At 44.1% G+C, this 21,239-nt stretch overlaps 1 protein-coding gene across 1 annotated transcript in view; it reads left to right on the forward strand.

Moving 5' to 3' along the window:
* Positions 1 to 21,239, forward strand: part of Slc25a13 (solute carrier family 25 member 13) — a 276,904-nt gene that overhangs the window by 217,782 nt on the left and 37,883 nt on the right. The window contains exons 14-15 of the mRNA XM_023716885.1: positions 6,354 to 6,406; positions 7,679 to 7,759. Of these exons, the coding sequence (XP_023572653.1) occupies positions 6,354 to 6,406; positions 7,679 to 7,759 (134 nt within the window). The remainder of the gene's footprint in view (positions 1 to 6,353; positions 6,407 to 7,678; positions 7,760 to 21,239) is intronic.

Genomic DNA, 21,239 nt, shown 5'->3' on the forward strand with positions numbered 1-21,239 from the left:
TCTTCACATTTATCCTGTGAAGAGATGGGATTATTCCCCTGCTGCAGGTGTTGAAACTAAGTACAAGGAGTTTGGGTAACTTGCTCACAATCACATAGGTAGTAAATAGCAGAGTGAGATCTCCAACCTAGCAGCCAGGCTCTACACCCATCATTTAGCTTTCTGCATCCAGTAGAAATTACAGTACAAAAAGGTACTTACCAGCTGAGTTGAGTAATGAGTGAAACAGTTGGAGATATGCTCTTACGTCTGCACCACTTCCTTATTTCTGCCTACAGAAGTGGGTCCCTAGACGCTGATACCAGATGTGCCTTCACGCTCTGGGGACAGCTCTTCCAAGGATAGGTGTAATGTCAAGGGGACAACACCTTATTCCTTACTGCTATGACTTGTGTCTAGTTGTCTCCCCAAAGCTTCATGCAGTCATGGGGTGGCTTCTGGAGTTTGTGATTGATTCTTGATCCAGTGCTGGGACTGCAGGTGTGAGTGCCACAAGGTGACCCTGGGGTGGGGAACCTGCATTGCAGTGTAAGGAGGGGAGAGGCTGACTAGCTGCCAGAGCTGCTGCCCCTCCCTTTGCTCTTTGCTGCTGCTGGGAAGGGCTGCTCTGTGCCATGTGCCTCCCTGCCTTGCAGCCAGCTGACTATGGACTGAAATCTCTACTAACTGTGAGCTAAATAAACCTTTTCTTCCTTCCTTTTGGGTGTTGGGTATTTTGTCCCAATAATGAAAGAAGAGTAACTGAGATACTTACCCAGAGCTGCGCTATGAACATTATTCAGGCTGATTTGTCTCTTGTAAGCAAGAAATCAAGGGTAATCTCGAAAAGAGAGGAAGAAGAAAATAGTGTCTGTTTTGGATACGTGAAAGAATATCTGGCTTTCTATATATTTACTCATGAGATTATCAATGTAAGCCAGCAGATAATAATCAGTATTCTTGTTTTAACAATGAGGAGTCTAAAGTCAAAGATCGAGGTTGCCAGATAAAGAATAATAATAGTAAAGGAAAGCCAGAATCACTCAAGAGAAAAGAGAGCAAACTGAGGTTTCAGCGCAGGTTTGTCTCCCTCTTAAATGTGTGCCCAGCTATTCCTTTTGCCACTGGAGTGTTGGAAATAAATAGGTGTACAAATTTTTGTCATGGTGCTTTACAGCTCTGAAATCTAGAACTGTACTTCTAAAAGTTTGTTGTGTAAAGAGTAGCGTGTAGCCCACTAGTCTAGCACGTTGCTTGCAGGACCTCTTTGGGGGATGTTACGTGATCGTGACGGTGGGGCTTCTTACGTGGGCTTGGTTCCCATGTTTCCAGCTAGTTCTTACTGGGTTGCGGGAGGGATTGGACTCAGAAGGGCTAGTGTGATTTATGTCTCCAACCTGTGAAATTTGAAGACAAAATACTGTATTAATGCTGTGCCCTGTAAATCTTTTCTCGCATTAGCAACCTTCTGGGAGAATAAAGTTTGCCACAGAAGCATTGCCATATGTGCTGATGGAGCCGAACTCAAAGGAGAAGATTAGAAAACTAACCGCACTAATAAATTTCGCTCGAGGCAGTTGGAAAATGGACTGCTGTTTTGACAAGTTAGAAACAACACACACATCCAGTCTCTGTTTTGAATGGTTAAAGTGAGTTTGCAGGACCCAACAGAAACATCTTATATTACAAACCTGATTTTTTCTGCTGAGTTACCCAGATGCCCTGGAAACCAGAAAGTGACTGCAGGAGTATCTTAACTAGAAAGTAGGGCCTAGGCCTTACTGAGCCACGTTACTTGTCCTGAGGTCAAGGTGTAAGCAGGGTATAAAGAAATCCCACCTCTGCAGGCATTTTTTCTAATTATCCCACAGATCATGCCGTCTCTTGAAGAGCATTTACCCGAACTATGGCGCAAGGCCACATGTGTGGAGGGCGTTAGCTTGTAACCTACTGCCAGCTGTTTCTCTCATTAGCCAAAGTGACTGCCACAGGGTTCTTCTCCATGGCCTTTGAGTGCCAACATCTGCCCCAGTCCTTAGAAATGAATGGATCATTTACTTTGATTTTATTCTTACTGAATTGAAGTTCTTCATTTACTATAACGTAACTTGTGACTTCTGATTATATTAGTTGAACTTCATTATTGTTCTTCTTGCCCTGGGCCCTGTCCTTGCCGCTGCTACTCAACTCCCTCTATCACATTGTACTGTTTGAACCTTACTTGTTACTTAAAGGCCATCCCACATGTCAACCAAATTTGATCCTTGTTCTTTAATGTGGCTTAAGTTTGAAAGAAGTACTGTTCCTTGCCAGGTATGAGCACAGAGGCTGGAACCAGGTGGCTGAATGCCACTGCCCTTCTTACTAGGTGACCTTAGGCAGCTTCGTTGAAGTCAACCTCAGTTTCTTCACCAGACAGTGGAGATGAAACATCACACACCGCTGGACGTGGCATTGTGACCTGTAATCCTGGCATTTGGGAAGCGAGGCAGGAAGATCATGATTGCAGTGCCAACCTGGGCTACATAGCATATCCTGTCTCATAAAACAAAATAAAAGGCACATACTGCATACAGTGTCATGTAGGTTAAATGTGTCAGTTCACATAAAACACACTGCAGTAGCACCTCGTGTTTAGGAAGTGTGCCCAGTGATACCGTTGTTACGTAGTACAGGATCTGTGATCCAGCTGCAGTCTGCAGTGACCCTGCCCTGACTAAGTGTGCTATCACCTTAGATTTTGGGGCCTTAGCGTATGGTCCCCTTTCCAGGACCACAGTGCCAGTCCCTCTGGTCCTGTCCCTTCTCTTCAGGGGACTGCAGCCTGCTGATAAGGCCCTAGGGGAGATGACTTCCCTCCCTTGATCCTTTTCTCCTGTTAGGGGCAGGACAACTGGTTCTCTCCACGGTGTGCTCCCAGTGCTGCGATGCTCCTGGGCTCGTACTTACCAGGCTGCTTGCAGATGTCTCCTTTCTGGTACATGGAGACAATTAGAGTTTACTTTTTTCTACACTGAGAATTTCTGAGGAAGAGACACCCATGTCGTTGTATTCATTGTAATACCAGCTACATGGAGAGAACATTTGATAAATGTTCTATAATGAATATTTGTTGCTCTCGTATATGCCTTCAAGACAGGACATGGTGCCTTGTTTTCTGCAGTTCACAGTGCATCACTAAATTTCTAGTGAAAAAAGACAAATCTCAGTGGGCTACAAGGCTAGCTGAAGTGAATATCTAACATTTAACAATCACTTGGCTGTTTAGGCTACTTTTTGTTAGTCATTTAAAAAGACTATCACAGTGATTATGGAGACAAGAGATCATCATTTAAACCCTAGTGCCTTCCGCCCATCCACTGTTTTGGTCAGTTATTGATGACAGAGACATACCTAACAAGTAAATACTTAAAACATTTCTAGCTCATGGTCTGAATACAGAAAGTGAAATAGAGATTTCAGATATTAAATGTAGGGCAAACAGCTTTTGCCTCCTTTTTAACTAGTAGAAACTAATGTTGTATTTTTAAAATCACATTTATTTATTTATTTATTTATTTATTTATTTATTTATTTATTTATTTGGTGCAGGCTCTCACTAGGCTAGCGTTGCATGTGGTGCTGGGGCTAGAGTCTGGGTCCTTGTGCTTGCCAGGCAGGCGCGTAGATCGCTGAGCTATCTCCCCGGCCTTCATGTTGTATTTTCACTGGGTACTAACTAAACCCTTCATCTCATAGGTAACTTCTAACAAGATTGATGAGTGCATTTGAAGAGGCAAGAATGCTTGCTTTTCCTGGAAGCACTTACTCGGCCCTGGTGGTTCCCATTCCTGCTTTCTCTTACGCGCTGTGTTGGCTCATTTAGTTTATAAAGCGCACAGCCTCGCTCAAGCTGGCAGGCACACAAGGGAGGCATTTGCTGTGAGTTCATGCGAGGGAGAAGAAAGGCAGAACTCTTGCGGGGCACAAGGATACAAGGTGCCCTGAAGCCTGGCTCGGGTCCAGAAGGCAGTCAGAGCCAGCCTAGCCCCTCTCATGGGTGGCGCTTCCGTGCTTGCATGCTTGCTTTCCTTTTTTTTTTTTTGGTTGTTGTTGTTGTTGTTTTGTCTTTTTTGAGACAGGGTCTCACTATGCAGTTCAGGCTGACCTTGAGCTGACTTTATAGCCCATTACTGGTCTCAAACTGACCGTGATCCTCCTGCTTCAGCCTCCTGAGTGCTGGGATTGCTGGGATTGCGGGTGTGTGCCACCACACCTGGACCTCTGTGCCTGCCCCAAGTACTCTCCACCACCCCTCCTTCTGCCTTTACTCTGCTTCCCTGTGACAGGAGCAGACTTCGCTTGCAGCTTGTGTTTTCCCTTCTTCACTCATTACCTCGCTTTGGTGCGTCCCTCTGTGTTAACCAGCTTTATTGCCCTTCAAGGCTCTCATGCTTCTGAGGAGGGATCCTTACTGGCTGGCTCCACTTCTGGTGCCGGCCACAGGGTTCCCACTGCTGAATTCTGGCAGCAGATCCTTTAGGTGTCTTCATTCAGGATGGAGCAGGCTCTGAAAACGTGGTCACCTAGAGAAGGGGTTGCAACCTCAGATGCTTGTGGGATCCAGGCAGGTCATGGAACGGAGCAGCTCAGGCTGAGTAGGAAATTATGTTAACTATTTGACGGGCTTGAGGAGTGACCGGTGGTATAAACTCAAAAAGGCGAGCCTAGGTTTGAAATCCCAGTCTTGCCATTTACCAAAGCTAGGTAAGTTAGAAGAAATTACTTAATCTGTGTATGCCTTAGTTTCCTTTCTTTAGTGCGGTTGGGAGGATTAAATGGTTTAAGAAAGTCCTTAAGATGGTTGCTCGCACATAATAAACTTTCTATAGCTGTCTTTTAAATTTTCATTAGTGTCAGCATCCTCATTATTTAGTTTTTCAGTGAAATGAGCTGTTCCTACTTTTTTCCTAAAACATGAAGCTGTCTGGGCCTGTTAGCATTCCCCTTCTGTACAGCCATAAGCAAAAAGAAACTCTTGTGCTGCGAGCCTGTCAGCAGAGCAGAACAGTGAGCACGGGTGCTTGGGGTGCCGGCAGTAGGGGGAGTAGGGACCTCGGTGGATTGGGTGTTCCGGTCCTGTCTCAGTGACATGCAGTAAGGGTGGTAGTGAGAAGGGGCTACGAGTAGAGCCTCAGTATAAATGCATTGAAAAGGTGTACTTGCTGACATAAGAGAGTACCATGCAGCAACTCCCCCCTCCTCGCCCTGGACGTGCTATGACACAGTGTGACGTGCGCTCCAGGTTAGCCTAGAGGGTGTTTTAAGACAATTGTCTTAATTTTCATTAATTTAGTTTCTTATAGCAAATGAAAATGACACTTTTTAGCTCAGATATGTGGCCCCACTATTGTTTTAACTACATGTTTAAAAAGTGGCCCTTTCCTATCAAAGGCCGCACCTGCCTTCTACGCTGAATCTTGTCCATGCTAGAGGTCTTTATTTGTCACTCCAGAACTGTTTTATAGCTCTGTAATTCGTTCTTCCTTATCTCTGCCAGTTGTTCATGCTAAACACTGACCCATTTGGGCCAACCCTAGCTTTCTCCCTCAGTCTCCTGAGACACGCACACATACCACATGCAGGTACACGTGTGTGTACATCCTGTCTCCTCCACGCAGCAGCCAGAATAGTCCCTTAACACTATGGATTAGCATTCTGCTGTCGTGGTTAAAACCTTCAGCTTCCCTCTTTTCTAACTGGGAATGAATGAGGCCCAGGATGCTGACCTGTGGCACAGCCGAAGCCTCTGGTGCCCACCTGGGCTGCTCTCTGTGTCCCACTGGCAGGCCAGGCCAACGTTCTGCTTCCGTCCCACGCACATCAGGCTGCTCTGCTCCTTTCCTTGTGCTGTTTGTTCCCTGTCTTTGTCCAGCTCTGTGCCCTGGAAGGCTTTTCTTTTGCGTGTGAGACATGTGAGCGCTAATGTTACTTGCTGTCCTGTGCTGGTCCAGGAGTCGTAGTTGTCCAGTGAATGAGTGGCTGAGCTGAGAGAAACGCTACAAAAATGTATGGCATATGTCCGCGGACCTAGGAGGCATGAAGGAGAGAGGCACAGACTTTTCCTAAAGTAAGACATTTCCTGTATCACTAGTACTGTTGATTTACCCAGCACGCAAACTACCCAGAATGTGCAAGGGCATTTACTGTTAGATGTGGCTGTTAGAAGTTAGTACTTAAACATTCCATTTCAAGTATTCTCATTAAAGGTAATAGCAGAAAATTACAGCAAAGATTGCCCCAATTTTTAAGTGGTGATCCCTTCTGCAGAGCTGTTGATTTGTTTAGTTAATGCTAATTTATTTAATATATTTCTGCTTCTTGTTGATTTTTAGGTCTGTTGCCACAGCTATTAGGAGTTGCCCCAGAGAAGGCCATAAAACTTACAGTAAGTCTTTTGAGTCGATGCTCCTTAATAAGGAAATTTACATATGCACACGAATCCAGCAGGTGTTCTTTTTTGAGTCAGCAGGTTGTGGTTACTCAGAGGTGCTATTGGAAGGCAAGGCACTAGCCACACACAGCTTTTCATTGTCCCCTGTTTAACACAGACTATCTTAGAATGTAATGAGGAATTTGAGAAGATCATTGGTTGTTTTCCCCATCATAGCAGCACCGTGAAATGCTCTTCGTAACCTGCCCTATCAGGGGCCTGACGTGTGTTTTCCCATTTGTTTTAATCATTGTGAAGTGTGGTCCACCGTGAGCAGGGAAGGAACATTAAGGGCCGCAGGGCTTAGGTAGCCTGGCCACGCAACCTGTGAGCACGAGAACTGGAATTCACAATCAGACTTTCTCAACTCAGAATGTGGACTCTTTCTGTTACACCTGCTCTAAATAGGTTGTACGTTTAGGATGTAAGCATTTGCCCAAGCAGAATAGTGTGGGATCTACATCCTACTTGCAATTGATACTTCATCACTGTTTGCCTTAGGCCTGACTCGTGTTGACAGTTTGAGCTTTGCCCAAGTGTTTGTGGAGGGATAGATACTGCATGTCACTAAGACTGTGAAGCTCCAGAGACTTGCGGGGCCGTTAGCTTTGCCGTGAAATCCTTCTTCCACCATTTTATGATACGACCTGAGATAGCTGAGCTGCTCTGGCTTTTAGCTGCCAAAAACTTGTAACTATTCCTTAAAATTGCTTATAGCTCATTTCATTTTGATAATATTATACTTAATTAATGAGTGTAATTGATGTTCTTTAAGAATCCTTGAGAATTTTTAGATACTGAATTTCCACTGAGCTGAAAAATCTGTACAAATTGGTCTCAGTGAGGAGTGTTATTTTACATTAAATCTTGTTAGAAGACTCGAAAGTGATTTTTAATCTTGTAAAACTGTTTTTAAATTATGGACTGAATGGTTTTGTTTTGTCTCTCCTGTCAGTACGTCTCTCTTCTCATGCTATTGTAACTACAGGACATATTTAAATTTTTGGCTTATCAACCACCTATCTTAGTTTTTCTCCCGGCAACACCAGCAATGTATACAGCATGTTTTACCTTTAAAACAACTATGTATATACTATTAAGAGTATCTCTCAAACAGTTTTCAGAGCTATCATTTACATAGTAGAAAAATAAGTTGGCAGATGCATTCTTCTGTTTAATGACTTTATTTATAATTATCATCAGCTTCTGTAAATATTTTTCTTTAAGGTGAATGATTTTGTGCGGGACAAATTTATGCACAAAGATGGTTCAATACCACTCGCAGCAGAAATCCTTGCTGGAGGCTGTGTAAGTACTGTCTGCAGATTTCCACATCAGAAAGACTTGTTTTCACGTACGTATCACTGCCGTGGTCAGCAACTAAGGCTTCTGTTTAACCACAGGTCCTGTGCAAGGGCAGTGTCTCCTAGGGCATCTCCACTTTCCTAGGCAGGCGACCGTGCCTGAGGTGGAAGGGTAAATGTTTCGGATCTCACTGCCTGCTGTGTTATGCCTGTTCAATGCTTCATTGCTTTTGGCTGCTTCTGCAGAAGTCATTTGTGGCAGAAGTGTTTGGCATCTGAAAGTTTGTCATTAAGTCCTCTAAAGTTAATTGGTGTCCATGTGCACTCTTCGCTCGTGGCGCCCTCTGCTGGGTCAGGCACTGTACGTGTAGCTTGAAGTCAGCAGCATAGCGCTCTGCTTTGCTTTTCCTTGCAAATGGCTGCATCTGCAAGGATTCAGTGCTTGTGGATGAAAGAGGCTGGGAAGTGGCTGGCTGAGGCTGCGCTGAATTGTCAGAAACGCGTAGAACGATTGCTTCTCGACACGATGGACAGCCTGCGTCTTGTTCTGCGGCTCAGCAAAACATTGTGTTTCTCTAGAGCTCACGCAGCAGTTTGCTCATGTGAATGTAAATATGTTAAGTAAATTAAACTGTTCTACAAAGGCCGGTGCTATTCAAAGATAAGGTTGGTTAAATAAATAGGCTTTGATCGCTCAGGTAATACAACATTGGTTTATTTTCTGTACAACCTTATGTATCTTTTTTAAAGAGAAAGATGAGGTCACATTTTTCTGTTTTATAATTGACTCGTTTGGGGCAGAAAATCTTGTTCATAAAATAACTTTTTTATTGGGAAATTATTGAGTTGAAAGTCTGAGAAGCACTTAAGAATATTAAATGTGTGTGGAAAGCACTCATTGTCCCATTCAGCATGGGAAGGTGCTTCCTAGTGCTTATCAGAGGCTGGGAAGTCTTGACTGTGGTCATCTTGAGAGACATAGGAATTTGACTACCGCCTGATTCTGTTTGATCACTGACCTGTCAGAGATGGCCAGGCTCTGTAACTTTAGGAGCATGCAGGACGGAAAAAAAGGAGCCTTTAATGTCCTCAGTAAAAAGGGTGCAGGCCAATAATCACAGAGCAGCAGGCGTTGCGGGAACTGCTTCGCCCCATAAGCAGTCTTTACTTCAGACAGCTCTGTAGTTTTGCATGTGAATAATTGGATTTTCTGATTTTTGAAATAGATGTTCCCATGGACTACCATACATCCAGCCCAGGCCTTCAGGCTCTTTTGGGAATCCAGAAGAGCAGGGTGGGTGCTGCAGGTCAGGTGGGGGTCAGGTTTCGTTTGTTGGATAGTTTGCATTTGTTTGCTTGTCCCTAGATTTTAAACCTGCTATCAAGACATGGTTATAGATCTCTTTAAGAATTTAAAATGTAAAGTTAATTTTTTGATTTGGGCCATCATCATAGCATGGTGCCTGAAGCTGTCTTTTCTTTTTAACAAAAGCCTTTTGCCTACTCGTGCGTGTGGGTGCCAAGGAGATGGGCTGTGGCATGTACGGTGCCATCTGTAGGTGGTCGTGTTTTCACGGGTGTGGTTGCCCATTTCAAACGCAGAGCACAGGCTGGCATCAGAAGCGAAGCCTAGTTATTGTGAAGAAGAGTAGCCTTTTTTTCAAAGCTGATCTAAACACAGGCTTAAAGTTGGAGCCACTTGGGCTTTACAGCTACTTAAAATATCTATGAAATGAGGTTGCCACCCTTCATCTCAAAGGTGGGCAGACAGTGGTCCTCAGCGTTTTATGCCTCTTTCCCCCACCCCCATCATCACGTTAAGAAGTCAGAGTAGGCAGTTTTGTGAGAGCAAACAACCTGGGCGTCTTAGATCTCCCTGGAGGATGGATGACTGCATCTTCACTGTGTGTGTGTGTACATGTGTGTGTGCAAGGGTGTAGGGGTGTTTGTGTGTGTGTATTAAAGTGGCAGTGTTTCGGTTCTTCCCTGATTCCACCTAGCGTGCACCCCAGAAGGGTGTGGGTTCCAACCACCTGGTCTCACCAGTTGGGAATACAAAGGGCTTTGTGGGGGCTGTGTCACATCAACAGTTTCAGCCTTAGTTACCCAAGCATTGCTAGGTGTCAGCTTATCATCCCTAGGGAGTTCACTGCTTCGTTATTACTAGGAGCTAGTACACATGGCTGGCTTGCACTTGTGGCCGAAGCCTTCTTTTCAAGGCTTTTTCTGTTTTACAATATGTTTTCTACAAAAGAAGGGAAACATACAGGGAGCTCCTCATCTCTGTAAGCTCGTAACTTGGTAGTGCTTAGCCAAACTCTGTGTTTTATTAGACTTTAGAAAAGGAAACCGTTAGTGCACTAGGAGGTTAGCAGTCATTAGCAGTTAAAAGAAATAAAGTTTATCCAGTTCCTTAACCTGTTATGCTTTGTACTAATATCTGCAACTGAAGAGATTAAAAAGTGCTCCTTTCACTGATGCATAGACAAGGGCGAGTTGGCTCTATTTTTAGGCTCAGCTTTCATGCTCAGGTTAGGGTTAGTGTCCTGCCAAAAATCTGACTTGAGTTTTCTGAACATTTTTTTACTCTTTGTCAATAGTAGCAATATATTTAGCACAATTCAAGACTAAACTAGATGTTGAAACAGTTTACAAACTCAAAGACTGACAGAATAGTTGGCGATTTGCATTTTCTCCCCAGAGTTGATTTTATGCATTCCAAATTAGGCCAGAGTGTAGAATTTCTGTCCAGTACCTAGATCCTCAGGGTCTCACACTTGCGAGTGTGTATCTTTCACATACACATATTTCACATGTGACAGAGACAGGTGTAGTGGGCATCTTTCTACCTTGCACCTCATGTGAGTGCAAGGTAACTTTGCTTTTGAAAGCTTCAGTCAAATCCGGGGTAAGAGTGCAACCTGTGGCTCTCAGACTGAAGTCTTCACTTTATTCCCATCAGTGCCACGCTTGTGCTTTGCTTGTCAGAAAAGAACAGCAAATAGTACGTTGCTGAGGTGTTTCAGCGTGGCCCGGGTGTCTGTTACAAGATGTGTGGATTTACGGGCTTGTTCCACTGGCACACTGAATAGCGGAGCGGTACACTCACTTAACTAAGTTTTTTGATAACTTGAGGTTTCTTTCCTAGACTGCAGTCCTTTGTTTTTTTTTAACAGAAATTCAGACCTGATACTGAGTAAATTTAAGGTTTTCTACCCTTGTTATTTCAAACGCTTTTGCTAGCCGCCTTGTCCTCCGGGCTTCCTTGCCGCTTTCCTACCCTCTCCCTGCACATCTTGCTCAGCCACGGCCTGGCCCACTGCAGGCCTTACGTGCTCATCACGTGCTGTTTCTTTTTAGTCTCCTTCATTCTAAACGACAAACAGGACTCTTTGTGCTCATTGATACATCCCAAGGAGCTTAGTGCGAGTAGCCAGAAGGCACTTTGTAATTATTCGTTGAATTTTAAAACCAATATTGTCATTAAGTTGGGTGATCTTGTTAAATATTTAGTTGAACAATGAGAGATCTTGTAATGCAAATATATTTATATACATTGTATAATTTTACTTATGCCCATTCGCTTGCTTAATAAAATTGATCACTTCTCTAAACCGTGCTAATCATGATTCCAAAATCATGAATAGATATGCATCATTTGGCAAAGTAGAAATGTTCTTTTCAAACCCTTGCAAGTCTAATTTTTTTTGCAATTTGCCTAATAAGGATGCTTTATTTGTAAAATTAATGCTTTTAGAAATCCTAGCCATTTGTAATGCTCTCAGGTTCCTGTGATTGCGCACGCTTGTAATCCCAGCATTCTGGGAGGCTGAGGCAGGCAGGTCCCAAAACTAATGTATCAAAAAATTTTTAAAAGGCTGGGATGTGGCTCAGTGCTATGGCCCTGGTTTCAGCACCCAGTATTGGGATTGGGGAGATAGCTCAGCAGCGTAAGTGTCTGCCTGGCAAGCATAAGGTTCTGAGTTCAGTCCCCAGTACAAAACAAAACAAAAACAGTATTGCAAAACAAAGATAACAACATATAACAGAAGTCATTCCATTATCTTACAAGGAACGTGGGCTTCTGGTCACTTTGAGGTCCAGAGTCTTTGCCTACGAGATGTGACTAGAGAAGTAAACAACTCGATTTCTCTGGGCCTGTTTTCTTGGCTGTAAAATAGAGATAACAACTTCCTTTTAGTTATCTATTGCTGTAAAATAAGCCTTCCTGGGACTTGGTGTCTTAAAACAGTCATTCGTTCTGTCTCTTCATAAGCAGACAGGCTTCAAGCTGACGTGCGGGGGCCGTCAGAAAGCCCACCGTGTCCTCAGCAGCAGGCCGGCAGGGCAGCCCAGCAGTGTGGTGGGGTCCGCCCACGGTGCCTGACCCCGAGGAGGGAGCTCTGAGAGCACGGGAGAAGCTAGGTCTCAGCCACCTTCTGAGGAGACGGGCTCGGGCAGCCGCACTGTGCTCGGCGGTTAGCCGGGTCGCCGGCAGGGAGGACACGGCACGGTGCTCTTGAAGCGGAACCAGTGGCCAAGGCTGGGAGCCCACCTGGCTGCCACCACTGCGCTTAGCTTTGCTGACCACAGTGAGGAGAGCTGTGAGAGACACGTGAGACAGCTGAAACCTGGCTCCCGTGCCGGTCTAGCTCCTCCTCAGTGCCTGCCTTTTAACTTCTGATACATGTATTTTGGATTTTATGAAAATATATGTTTTAGTTGGATTTTCTGAATGGGGATAAGTATAAAAGTATTCAGTTCCCTCAGGGGAAAGGGAAGTTTATTGGAGTTCGGATGTGGCTTATTGAGGGCCCCAGCTGCCCTAACCAGCCTGAAGGTCTTGATCTGCCTCTTGTGGGGGAGCAGGCTGAACCCTGTGCTCAGCAAGTCCTCCATTGCTGAACTGCACTCCTAACTCCTAGACGGTGTGAGGCTCTTTGCCTCTTCACTAGCATATGATTTCATCCTTCTGTCAGGTTTGAGGTTCGTTTCATTTTAGCCAGTGTTGTAGGACAGTCCTCATCCTAGGACTTGCCTGCTAATGGAAGTGATTCTAATGTTTCTTCATCACCGGGGAGGAGAGGGGTCCTGATTACCTGTTCAGATAGCGTCTTAAGCTTGGTGGCTTCACACAGTTTGTTGCTGTCCTCTCATGATTCTCTGGGTTGACCCGGCTCACCTGGGAGTTTACCTGGTTATAGGCAGATGACAGCTGGGGCTGGAGTTGTCTTAAGACTCCCCTGAGTTGGAGGTCCAAGAGGCACCACTCTTGCAGCTCTCTGGCCATTTATCACCTGCCAGCAGCTGGGGCTGTCGCCCAGCGCACCTGATACAGGTGCTTGTGGAGCTTGGCCTTACTGAGCCTTGGCACCTTGAGTCTGAAAGAGAGCATCTCAAGAGTCCCAGCCAGCAGCTGCAGGGCTTCTTTCCTGATGGGCAGAAAGCTGACAATGCCAGCCCAGGCGCAAACATGGGAAATGTAACAGGCGTCGTAGCAAAGGGCCTTCCCCCACCAGACTCCAGTAGCACCCTCCTCAGGGCCAGCCTCTTGTCAGCACTGGGCACCGCTGCTCATCATTCCCGGTAACAAGGAGCAGAGACTCACTGAAGCAGTAATAAGTGAAGGTTTACTTTAAAGTGTCCTGAAATGAAAGCAAAGGCTGTGGAGAACTGATCCCGCTCCGGGCGCCGGCTCCTCTGCCTCCTCCACTCGGCTCTCTTGGCCCCTCTCGCTGTGCTCTTGTATCTCCCCGTGCGTGTTTTTTACTCTGCTTGTCCATTTCTCCTTCTCTTACTGATTGTGCCTTGCTAGCCACTGGGCCTTTCTGTAGAATGACCTTCGTTCATTCTCCGCCCTGGTCCCACCTAATCAGATCAGGTTGCTGAATTATGTTTCAGTTTCATGTAATTATCAAGAGAAGAAGTTGGAGAGGCAAACCTGTTGAGTGAAAGGCCAGCAGGAGCTTTGAGCTATAACCACAGCCCTCCCCCCACGAAGGGCTCTGCGACACAGTTCCATCTACTTCTGCCACCTTCTTCACACCCTTCTGGTACTGTTTTGTTACTTTGAATTGCTCTGGATTTTGTAAGTTTGCCTTGAATAGTAGTGGAGTACCACTATCATAAAATATACCTGAAGCCATACTCCTTAAGACTGAGCTTGAAATTCCTTGAGCTTTCAGATCCAGTGGTATCAGATTAGGAGAAAATTCCGTCCTGTAAAGAACACATAGGCTCTGGCAATCAGAGCTGGCAAGACAGATTTCCTGACATGGACTGAAGTCCTGCTTTGTGATCTCTCTTCCCAGGGCTTCCTGTAGAGATGTGGCCTCACAGCATAGTTTTTTTAAGATATAGAATTTTATTTCACTATACAAGGTTCTGCACATATTTCACTTATAAAATATAGGATGATATGAGGCTCGGTCGTAAATTGACTTTTGTGAAGTCACTTCTGAGTGACATGCCAATTAACCAAAATGAGACTGCAGAAATAATTTATTAATAGTTACATCTTTGTAATACATTTATAATTTAATGAAAAGCTAACAGGTTTTACATTATTTTAAATGATTTTTATTCAGAATATTCCTCAGAAGGCATGTTTTGCATATCCTTCTTTCCTGAAGACTTAAGACTATAGTACAGCTTTTCTTAAGTGGTACATATGCTTTACTTCTGCTCATCAATTCCTGTTGACTTGAAATCTTAGTAATTATATCAGGTGTCTTGTGTTACTGGCTGTCTTTGTCACATACAGTCACTGATTCACCAAGAGATCTTGACAGCTGTGGGCTAATAACTAACAGAGTCCCTAGAAAGGATGTTGGGCAAAAACTGCTGAAACTGAGGCCCGGAAGCTGAGGAGAGAGCTCGTACCTGCCTGTGAGAGTTCTGTGCAGTCCCTCTTACCATGTGTGGCATGCCTATTGAGTGGACACAGGGGACCAGAAGGCGTTGCTAATGGAGGCAGTTATGGAATTGGGAGTGAAGGGTGGTCACTTTATACCCATTACTGTTCTTTAGTGATAGGTGAGCAGTTAAGAGGTACTTACTTCAGGGAAGCCAGGGAAAGGAGTTGATGGACTCCGCGGAATAGCAGGAATCATGCCCACAGAGCTACATGTCCCAGATATTTCAAAAGAATTCCATGAGCACTCAGAAGTAAAACAACTTTTAAATAGTCTCTATTTATTTTATTTGACTTCCATTTCTAAAAGTGGCAAATAAACAACTGCCAAGTATATTTCAAACCTTAAGAACAGGATGAAGCTAATACTGTAACATGGAAATTTTGGTATAGTTTATTTATTATAGGTTGAGTTATAGGTAGAAAAGATTTTATTGACTGGTTAACATGTAATCTTGTCATGTCAAAACCATGAGAATCAAAAAAAAAAAAGGCTTAAAAAAGGAGCCAATGAATAGAAAAAAAAATGTTAACCATGGCAATATCCAAATTTGGAGATTTCTGAGATGCTGAGGGGGCAGTCTCCTGCAGCTCATGCCGAAAGGCTTCTGGGGTGGGGGCTGGGCCTTGGCTGGGAGCAGGGCGTGCTGCCTGTCTGCAGCAGCAAGAGCCTCTTTTTCTACGTGACTTCTACTTTGACTGAGGGTAGAAACTGAAGAAGTATTTGCTCTGTACGGGCTTATGGAGTCTATAGATTGAACATTTTTTCCTCCCCACTACTCATGTATTAAATCAGGGCCCTGTGTAGTGGTCTTAGAGGGCTGTGGACTGAAGTGATTTCTGCCGTGAAGGCAAAGCTTCTCCTTAAGGGCATTTGTACCTGTCTGGGGGGCCCACAGAGTCCCTCATCGCTTCCACTGTGTAAGGACACAGCAGGGAGATGGGCTGTAAACCAGGAGGAGGGTCCTTGCCAGACGCCAGTCGGGCTGGCACCCTGACCCCCGACTTCAGCCTCTCAAAATAAAACGTGTGCTGCTTCTCTGAGCTGCCCAGTCTGTGGCACTTTGTTGCAGCTGTCTGAGCGATTTAAGGCACTTAGGACAGTCTGCTAGCTCAGGACTGCCTGCGGAGGATCACAAGTACCCTTGCAGCAGGGAAAGGTCCAGCTCATGGTGAGCACTGCGCCAGCCAGATCCCTCTCATCTGGTTTCCTTCTTTTCTCTTCTTTGGTAAAGTGACAGAGTACACTGTGTCTCCGTTAATACATTTAATTTGTTTTACGGTTTGGAAAAGGTCTGCATTTGTGCTTCTGTGGGGGAGTTGGGCACGGTCATGTTTGCCAGCCCACGTCCAGTTCACAAATGGTTGCCCAAATTTGCTAACTGCTTTGGCTTGCAAGCGGAGTTGTTCGCAAGCAGCATTTGTGACCCAGGATACTACTGTATGTGACTCAGTGCCCCTCAAACATAAGACAGTCTTTCTGGCTATTTATAAATAGGGGAGGGGCTTGCTGTACAGAACTTTGAAAAAGATTGGGTCACAGATTTGGTGCCGTTAGTTACTTCAGACATTGGAGGTCTGTAAAGCATTAAATGATTCTGGCGGTAGCCGTCAAAATAGACACATAGAACAGGCAGACCCCCAAATGTTAACAGATTTGACAGGTCTAGGACTTAATTGCTTTTTAATGTCAATCAAACAGAACCCACTTTGGCTTCTTGGCCAGGCTTCTACAGGCCTATTAAAACCCTATGATGCTGAAAATATGAAGCTCAATATTTGTAAAATGTGTAAACAGGATAGCCTTTTTTCTCCCTCACCATGTGGTTGAGAAATTAAAACTGGGGCATTTCAGTTTGATACCTTCTCAAAAATAATCCCATGATGGGGCCGGGGAGATGGCTCAGTGGAATAAGCGCTTCCAGGGCAAGCAGTAGGGCCTGAGTTCAATCCCCGGTTCCACCAAAAAAAAAAAAAAAAAAAAAAAAAAAAAAAAAATCCCATGATAAGACTCTACTTTATTCTCTTTTCAAAGTTGCTAAAATTTATAGGCTTTTTTAAGACCTTAATTTATATGCCAAACCAAGGGAGGAGAACGCTGTGTAGCTTTATGCTTGGCGGTGTGCATTTAGTTGTGCCATCTCATTCAGTTCTCAGTCTGCTGAGGCTGCCACAAAAAATACCACACAGCAGGGATTTATTTTCTCACAGTTCTGGAGATAACGAGGTCCAGATCTGAGGTGTGGGCAAGTCTGTTTCCCTGAGGCCTCCCACCTTTGCTTTTAGGCAGGTGACTGCTGTCTCCCCGTGCTCTCCCTGAGCATTTCCCAGGCCCTCCATTGCCCACAACTTCATTTCCTCTGTTTGTGCAGATCCCCCTCACACAGGGCTAGGGCACAGCCGTGTCAGTCTGTCTTACTTACCTCTTTAAAGGTGCTGTCTCAAGACGGTCTCGTGCTCAAGCACGTGGGACTTAGGAGCAGTTTTCGGGGGATGCAGCTCAGCCCATCACAAGCAGGGCTTACGCAAAGGTCCTTTTCTTAGCTTGGAGTGAGGACTTACATTCCCGATGGTGGGAAGAGGGTCTTTCTGGGGAGGATGCTGGGACTGATGCCTTGGCCTTCAGAGCTGGACCAGGTGGGCGGCCCTTGATTTCATGCCCGCTTCTCCAGAAGGCTGTTGAGCACCTGCCTGAAAGTTCCTGTGAACAGCCAGCAGCTGCTGTTGGGCAGTGAGTGCTAAACCCACCCGCCACTGCAGGCTAAATATCTGTTTGGTACCTGTTATATTTATAATAATACTTCTTGTGCTACTTAAAAAATTCATGTCTCCATTTAACAGTGAGTAAGAGAGTAAATGGAAACTACATCGAACCATAAATTTATAAATACTATTATCACACATATATACATTTTAATGTAGCATAAATTATTAGGCATTTACTACTGTAGACCTTCTTTGTAGCTATAGTTTTGTTTGTATCCAAATAATCAAAAGAATGTATTTGTATGTTAGTTTAAAAGTCATTTATTCGTAAGTCATATTAATCTATTTTTGATACATGTAAGCACATATTTTAGAATGTCAGTGTGCAATTAGATATTCTTAGCACATGTCATTCGTGAAAAGCACTTTAAGTACATTCAATTGAGCATAATTAAAATATCAAGATATGTAGTCTTCATATACATTTTGCTGCTTAATTTTTTAAGTAACTATAAGTATCTACCATGTGAATTCCAATTAAAGGGAGGTGATCAAATTAAGGTTATATTTAATGCTTTTAGTTTAAATATAACAAATTATACCATGTTAAAATGTAGTGCTATATTTTCTGTGGACAACACACTAATAATGGCTTTTATGTTTTATATTCAAGACTGGTAATATTCTCTGAATAGTCTCAAGACCATTGACTAGAGCAGCTGCAGGAGGATAATAAGAAAACATGCCTTTTCATCTTAAGAGGTCTTTTGACCTGAACCCCAGATCCGTGGGAAGAATGTTTAGGAATACTGTCTTGATCAGTAAAGAAGTGCTACAAAAGGCCTGTCTTGTTCATATGGGTGAAAGGAAATGGGCTGTGGAGAGGAGGAACTGGTGCTTCTGAACCAGGCCTTTAGGTCCTGTGTTGAGGCATCTGGTGTTTCCTGTCATTAGGGCGTGAGCACAGGCACACCTGTTGGGCCTAAAAATCATTATTGATTTCACGAGAGTCACTGTTCTTGGAGTACTTAGAGTAAATGGGGTACTATATTAGGATTCTGGGTTATATTGCCTTTCCAAATACCTTATTTCCTGGAATTTTGTTTTTAAAAATGAACTAGCTGTGCCACTTCCCACCATGGAGTTCCCTGTGCAGTTAGAAATGTCAGCAATGAAGTAAATCTCTGTGTAACAAGGCAGGAGAAATTTGGGTTGTAAAGTTGTAAGGAAGAAGAGAAGAAATCAAGCTTTTGAGAAACATCTGGGCCTTGACCTTAAAGTAGTTGTGATTGAAGGTACATTGCACGTTTTTTTCCCCAGACTATCTAGTCCATTTCAGAGAGAATATATTAGAAGAAATAAACTGTAATTTTACTTTGAGCAGTGAGAACAGTATCATGTGAAAATTTAGAGTGTTGGGAAATAATGGTGCTTTGTGTGCATAGAGCCCTATTCATTGAAGAGCTTGGAGCTCGGGCTCGTGTGGCCATACTTGTAGTTTCCACAGTCTCATTTCCCGTTCTGGTTGTGCTTAGCCCTCCTGGACACAACATGTATTTGTCAGGACTGTGGGCCTCAGGTAGGAATCATAGCAGCTGAAACCATTGTAAGGCGATGTGAACTTCGGTTTGTATTGGTAGAAAAGTGAGACGTGCATTACTTTCATTGTGAGCCTCTGTGCTTTATTTAGGTAAAACCTGTCCCAATGTAATCATTTTGTAGGCCCATTTGAAACACTGAAATCATCACCAGTTGCACTTTTCTGAATTTAAAGCATCCCTCAAGGGCTCAGATTGGCATGCGTTGGAGATCTTAGCGGCACTAGTCTGGCTTGCTCATGATTTATTGACTAATCCACATAGAAAACTTAGATGCAAATCAGTTATAATGTGTCTAGAGAAACATCTTTTCTCCATATTTCTTGAGGCACTGTAGTGTCTTTGAGTCATTTATCTCCTACACAAAGACTTGTCAAATGATGGGGGTTCCAGTCCATATAACCATATTGGTCAGAGATCAGCTAGATACTGTGGTCAAATAAGAAAAACTGAAAATGAATCATTTTGATAAAAGCTCATTTCTTTGACAGTCAGAAAGGCAGCATACAGCTTCCTACCTGGAGTTTATAATCAGGGCAGTCTGGGTTCAAATTTGGTCCCTCTACTAGATGTAATTCTGTGCTGCCATTTCTTCATCTCCAGAATCCAGGGGTAATGTTGGTGTGCTCATGGCCGAGAGGCTATGGAGAATGTCTGTGGAGAGTGTATAGCTTGCTGTCTGCTACCTTGATAGTCTTCTGTATATGTCTGGTCTGGCCTCTGGCAGCGGGGAGGAAAGAAAAGAGGTTTGCAGGGTCATAGAGTTAGGACCTTATCTTGTTTCTGGTCACACTGGTAGACAATTTGAACTTCAAACATGAGTCTCAAAATGACTACCCCCACCTAAATGTTGGGAAACCACTGGAAATAGTCCAGAGTTCACAGTGCAGAGCCACTTACTGGTGGAAAGGCTGCAGCCTCCAGGTATGAAAATCAGAAGGGTGGGAGTAGCTCATGCAAAATGAAAGAGGAAAAGTACCCTGGAGGAAAAAGCAGTTGGAGACTTGGAGTCTACTACTAGATTGGATTATTTCCTTCTGCTGGGAGAACCCTAATGCATAGTAAACTGCCATTTGGAAAATGCAGACTTTGCCAGCTGGTAAGAGAGAGTTCTGTACCAGCCACTGATTGTTATACAGTGAAATGTTAGGCCTCCCCGCAGTGTACTTCCACACCATTTGAATTCTTCAGCGCACGGTGTCTCCTGGCTAATTAACTACTTTGTATATGCAGATGAAAAGGTAACTGTGCGCTCTGTCAGCGCTTGAAGCGTAAGTCCACAGAAGCTGGACACTGTGCCCAGAAGGTTGGTAAGTTGTTTCCTTTTCACAGCGTATGAAATGGATGATAAAATGCATCAAAATCCCTTTTTAATTAAAAAAAAATTTTTAAATTTTTCAGGAGGTTTTAGTCCATGATCCACTGGCTCCAAGGCAGGGTGGCATGGGACAGGGACAATAGCTCAGAGTTGCAGAAAACAGCAAAAAAGCAAACCAAGCCTCTTTTGCTGCTGTTTGCTGGCCCACACCATCCCTGTGTCCTCTTCCACAAGTTTAGGAACTTTACAAAATAAGGGCCCTGGCCCCCTACTGAATTACTTAGTTAACCTTCTAAACTTCTCAGGTTGATGCAATGTATCAAACATTATAACCCATCCCTTGTCAACTTGGCAGCCAGACATATTTCTTTAACCATTTTCCAAATACAAAGACATTCTTATTATTTCAAAACTTGACCATTATAGCACTGGTTTAACAACCTTAATAACTAGTATTAAATCTATCCATATTACCTTACGCGAGAACCACACCATTTGCCCTTGGCCCCCGAAAAACTTACGCACATTCCTTTGTGCAGAAGGCACGTAGTCCATCTCTGTTGCCAAAGTCCTACAGATTCAGCATTATTGAAAAGTCCAAGTCTCTGAGATTTACGTCAGACTCTCAGCTGCAAGCTCCTGCACTAATGAAAGTTAAACACTTCCAGTATTCAGTGGCACAAGATAGACGTCTTTATTCCAAAAGTCACAATGGGGATGCAAAGGATTGAGACTAAAACAAGCCCAAAATCTAGCAGGACAGAGAGTAAGTCATGTATTTCTGTGTCCAGCAGCTGAAGTAATCTGTAGCAAACTGTGAGCTCTGAAGGATTTCAGCGAGTCCATTCCTGTGGCACCTCCAGTGGTGCTGGCCCCCCCAGCGCCTCCTGGGGCCAGCGAGCTCCCTCCTCACAGCTTGCCTTAGGTGATCCACATTCCTACCTTTTCC

The sequence above is a fragment of the Octodon degus genome, unplaced genomic scaffold (genome assembly GCF_000260255.1).
Source record: "Octodon degus isolate 3935 unplaced genomic scaffold, OctDeg1.0 scaffold00050, whole genome shotgun sequence".
NCBI classification, from domain to species: Eukaryota; Metazoa; Chordata; class Mammalia; order Rodentia; family Octodontidae; genus Octodon; species Octodon degus.